At 36.0% G+C, this 5,184-nt stretch overlaps 1 protein-coding gene across 1 annotated transcript; it reads left to right on the plus strand.

Moving 5' to 3' along the window:
- On the plus strand, positions 470–4,457 carry LOC109357128 (phospholipase D alpha 1-like). The gene is made up of 4 exons (XM_019600872.1): positions 470–578; positions 744–849; positions 1,744–3,643; positions 3,780–4,457. The coding sequence occupies exons 2-4, from the start codon at positions 751–753 to the stop codon at positions 4,211–4,213; spliced, it is 2,433 nt and encodes an 810-aa protein (XP_019456417.1). The 5' UTR covers positions 470–578; positions 744–750; the 3' UTR covers positions 4,214–4,457.

Here is a 5,184-nt window from a genome sequence, read left to right on the forward strand (position 1 = left end):
ATAAACTCTTCTTTTTCAATCACATATCCACCACTTTCAATATCTCAGTGCAGAAAAATCAAATTCCCACGCGGATTTGCCACGTTCTTAAGTAGTGGGTCATTATATTGAAATATTCAGCTATAGGATACTTATTTAATTAAGAGCAATTACTTATTAGTCCTCATGTTTTTCGACCTTATTAGTTGAAAAACCTAAAATGATATTCAAAAAATTTAGATGTGGGTCAAATTAATTATTTTTGAGATAAAATTAGTCCTTACCAAAATTTTAAAAACATGCTAAAAATAACTAATTTGACCCATATTTAAAAATTTTAGGATCATTTTTGGTTTTTCAATTTTGGAGTAACCAAATTGATAAACAGATCGAAAAAGCTAGTGAACTGAAATTGGTATTTAATCTTTGATTAAAAGTGAGACCAAAACTAATATATATAAAGTGCATGTGTTATTACATCACCTGTTAAAAGTAGAGTTCTACTTACTCTCCTTGTTCTCCATAGTTAATGCTTCTATCTTGAATATCTCTCATACCCTTTTTCTCTTTTTATCTTTTGCTTCAGATTCTCCAACCAAGTTAGTATATTTACCTTTTTTTCAATTTCCACACCCTTTTGTATGATATTCTCTTAATTCAATTATAAAGTTGGTAGACTTTGATATGCTCTTAAAGTTTGAATCTTTCTGTGATTTTTGATTGTTTTATTTGATCTGATTTAAAATGGGTTTTCTTCATTTTAGGTGATATATGGCACAAATTTTGCTTCATGGAAATCTCCATGCTACTATCTTTGAGGTGGATAGACTCAAGGAGGATGGTGGTGGTGGTGGTAATTTTTTTAGCAAGGTAAACAAAATTATGCTCTTTGATTATATGGACCTATGTTGAATTTGGAGATTAAATTGTGGATACTAAGTAGTAGTATTTCTGATTTTGAAATGTATGTATGTGTTTATATTTGTGTTGAAATCTCTTTAAATTGAAGAAATTTGATGCATTCAATTAGCCATAAAGTGGGGTCTTGTTTCTTCCTTTGATGGATCAGAGATTCCTTTAATTACATATCACTAATAATAATTGATGATTCTATGGTTTGAGGTATGGTACTTTTCCTAAAGTTTCTAATAAAGGAAGATACATTTAATGTGATTAGTATTTAGATACGTTAGGTAGGACTAGTGAAACATCAGAAAAAAAGATTTTGGAGGATTTGGAAGGTGTAGTCCTGACAATACTTTTAGGAGAAATGTTTTTACGTCGAGACGATCTTAATGGGCATATAGGGAGGGACACTAGAGGATTTGAAGATTTTCATTGTTGATTCATATAACTTACCCCAGCTAGTGAGATTAAGATTTAGTTGTTAGAACAATGTAGTCCTTAAACATGTGGTCCCGAGTTTGATCTTAGGATTCAAATGTATGAAAAAACACAAAAAATATTGATCGGATCTGATTTCTAAAAGAAACATTTTGGATTAATTTCTTTAACATTTGCAGCCAACTAGCCATAAGCTATTCTTTCTTGTACTGCCATTTGATTATAATCCTTTGTTTGAATTCTATCTGTGAATTACTTTTTTGACAAGTCATATCCATTCAATTGTGGATTATTCAATCATATTAACATGCATAAGATGAAAACAGAATATTCAATTGCTTCACTTTTACTCATTCACTTTCCTTATTCATTATTAATGACTCATTTAGTGCTAATTCCTTATACATTATTCTACTACAGATCATTGAAAACATAGGGGACAAAGTTGGTATTGGAAAAGGAGATACTAAACTCTATGCAACTATTGATCTGGAGAAAGCAAGAGTTGGAAGAACTAGAATTATCGAAAATGAAGAAAATAATCCTAGATGGTATGAGTCTTTTCACATTTATTGTGGCCATTTGGCTTCAAACATTATATTCACTGTCAAAAATGGTAATCCTATTGGAGCGACATTAATTGGAAGAGGATATGTGCCTGTCGAGGATGTATTGGATGGCGAGGAAATAGATCGATGGGTCGAACTCTTGGACAAGGATAAAAATCCAATACACGAGGGTTCGAAGATCCATGTGAAGCTGCAATATTTCGATATCACGAAAGATCGCAGCTGGGCTCGAGGCATTAGAAGTGCTAAATTTCCTGGAGTTCCATATACTTTCTTCTCGCAAAGACAAGGATGCAAGGTTACTCTTTACCAAGATGCTCATGTGCCTGATAACTTTGTCCCGAAAATACCACTTTCTGGAGGCAAGACTTATGAGCCTCATCGGTGTTGGGAGGATATTTTTGATGCAATCACCAATGCAAAACACTTAATATACATTACTGGCTGGTCTGTGTATACTGAGATTTCGCTGATAAGGGATTCGAGGAGGCCGAAGCCAGGGGGAGACATAACACTTGGTGAGCTTCTTAAGAAAAAGGCTAGTGAAGGCGTCAGGGTTCTGATGCTTGTTTGGGATGATAGAACATCGGTTAGTTTGTTGAAAAAAGATGGACTAATGGCCACTCATGACGAAGAAACCGAGCAATTCTTCCACGACACTGATGTGCATTGTGTCTTATGCCCTCGCAATCCCGATGATGGCGGTAGCATTGTTCAGGATTTAGAAATATCTACCATGTTTACTCATCATCAGAAAATTGTGGTAGTGGATAGTGAGTTGCCTAATGGAGGGTCGGATAGGCGAAGAATTGTGAGTTTTGTTGGAGGTATTGACCTCTGTGATGGAAGATATGATACAGCTTTCCACTCGCTTTTCCGAACCCTCGACACAGCACATCATGATGATTTTCATCAACCTAACTTTCCTGGTGCAGATATAAAAAAAGGCGGTCCTAGGGAACCATGGCATGATATCCATTCTCGCCTTGAAGGACCGATAGCTTGGGATGTTTTGTTTAACTTCGAGCAGAGATGGAGGAAGCAAGGAGGGAAGGATATACTCGTTTCGCTTAGAGAGCTTGAAGATATCTTTATTCCCCCATCCCCTGTGACATTTCCTGAGGATCATGAGACATGGAATGTTCAGTTATTTAGATCTATCGATGGAGGTGCTGCTTTCGGCTTTCCAGAGACCCCTGAAGATGCTGCAAGAGCTGGACTAGTTAGTGGGAAGGATAATATCATTGATCGAAGTATTCAAGATGGTTATATTAATGCTATTCGGCGCGCGAAGAACTTCATCTATATCGAAAATCAGTATTTCCTCGGAAGCTCCTTTGCCTGGGCTGCAGATGATATCAAGCCTGAAGACATTGGTGCTTTGCATCTAATCCCAAAGGAACTTTCACTTAAGATTGTTAGTAAGATCGAAGCCGGGGAAAGGTTCACTGTGTATGTTGTAGTCCCAATGTGGCCAGAGGGTGTCCCGGAAAGTGGATCAGTTCAGGCAATATTGGACTGGCAAAGGAGAACACTAGAGATGATGTACAAGGATGTTGTTCAAGCACTCAAGGCTAAGGGAAGTGATGAAGATCCTCGAAACTATTTGACATTCTTCTGCCTCGGAAATCGCGAAGTGAACAAACAGGGTGAGTATGAGCCTTCAGAGAAACCAGAAGAGGATTCAGATTATCATAGAGCACAGGAGGCGCGACGCTTCATGATTTATGTACATGCCAAGATGATGATAGGTAAGTCATAAAACTAAACTAGTATAGTTTGTGAAAGCAATCTTACTTATACAAATCATTTGGATTTTGAAGCCGTAATTAAGGATAATTTTTTGTTATCAATAGTATCACAATTACAATTTTCTATTCTTAACAGTTGATGATGAATACATAATCATTGGATCTGCCAACATCAACCAAAGATCAATGGATGGTGCTCGGGACTCTGAGATTGCGATGGGCGCATATCAGCCGTATCATTTGGCTGCTAGGCAGCCTGCACGCGGTCAAATCCACGGTTTCCGAATGTCATTGTGGTATGAGCACCTTGGCATGCTTCATGAGTCCTTCGACCGGCCCGAAAGTGAAGAATGTATTAGTAAGGTGAACCAGATTGCTGAAAAGTATTGGGATCTATACTCTAGTGAGTCACTTGAGCATGATCTTCCCGGCCACTTGCTCCGCTATCCTATCGCGGTTGCGAGTGAAGGAGATATCACAGAACTGCCAGGATTTGAGTTCTTTCCTGACACTAAGGCTCGCATTCTCGGAGGCAAAGTTGACTACCTGCCACCAATCCTTACCACTTAGTTTGATTTTAAGCTTTTGTTCTAAAAATGTGATATGACCTCATCCGATTTATGTAATCGACCCCCACCTAGTGAGATTAAGGCTTGGTTGTTGTTGTGTTCTAAAAATGTGACTTTTCGGCGTAAGATGATTGCTTTTATTTTTGTGAAGATGGCAGTGCTAGATTTTAGCGAGGTGATGTTTGATTTTGTACTTCTGTTTAGAAAAAATGTGACTGCTTATATCATAATCTTTGTTTTTCATACTATTTGAGGTGGTGTTAATAATAATGTTAATTTAGTATGTGATTTTATGTTGGTTGGTATGATTTGAAGTTCATAATGGATATAACTGGTTTCAGATAATGGTTTCTTTTTGCACAATGTAATTGTTGTTTTTCATTCTGCTTTTTAATTTACATTATTCTGAGCAAGCATTACTTGGAAAAAAGTAATGTAAATAAAAAGGGGCATCAGGATCCCACCTAATATGGTCTGAGCAAGGTAAATACATGCAGCCTTATCTTTACAAAAGTGAAGAGACTGTCAAATTTGAGTTTACGATTTTGATGTCACAAGGGAAATAATTTTACTGTTGTGTCAAGTCTTACCTTTAAACAAGTAATGTAAATACAAATTAAAAATATTGTTTGGAAGTTTTAAAATACATTTAATCTCTAAGTGATAGTAGCCTGGGGGAATTTCCTTAAATTGTGAAGACAAGAATAGTGAGGAATGGTGGCAGAATTTTGAACATTAAGCATCCTCTCCATTAATTGAGATGCAAAATGTACCTAAAATAAGAGAAAAAATGTAATATAATTTAATATTTTTATCCTTAAAATATTGTGAGATAACATTTTTATCCTTATGTATAAGTACAAAAATGATCACTTGCTTTTTCATTAATGAAGAGAATCTTAACTCATAATTAAATGAATAGGTCTCACATAAACTTTCAAACACCAAGTTGTTTAAATTAATGGAGATAGA

Source organism: Lupinus angustifolius, chromosome LG09, assembly GCF_001865875.1.
Source record: "Lupinus angustifolius cultivar Tanjil chromosome LG09, LupAngTanjil_v1.0, whole genome shotgun sequence".
Lineage (NCBI taxonomy): Eukaryota > Viridiplantae > Streptophyta > Magnoliopsida > Fabales > Fabaceae > Lupinus > Lupinus angustifolius.

Bases quoted from the DNA above. Each gene is read 5' to 3' on its own strand.
- LOC109357128 (XM_019600872.1), top strand. From the start codon at position 751: ATGGCACAAATTTTGCTTCATGGAAATCTCCATGCTACTATCTTTGAG. The intron at 850-1,743 runs GTAAACAAAATT...ATTCTACTACAG, and splicing joins GTGGTAATTTTTTTAGCAAG to ATCATTGAAAACATAGGGGA. The intron at 3,644-3,779 runs GTAAGTCATAAA...TATTCTTAACAG, and splicing joins ACATGCCAAGATGATGATAG to TTGATGATGAATACATAATC.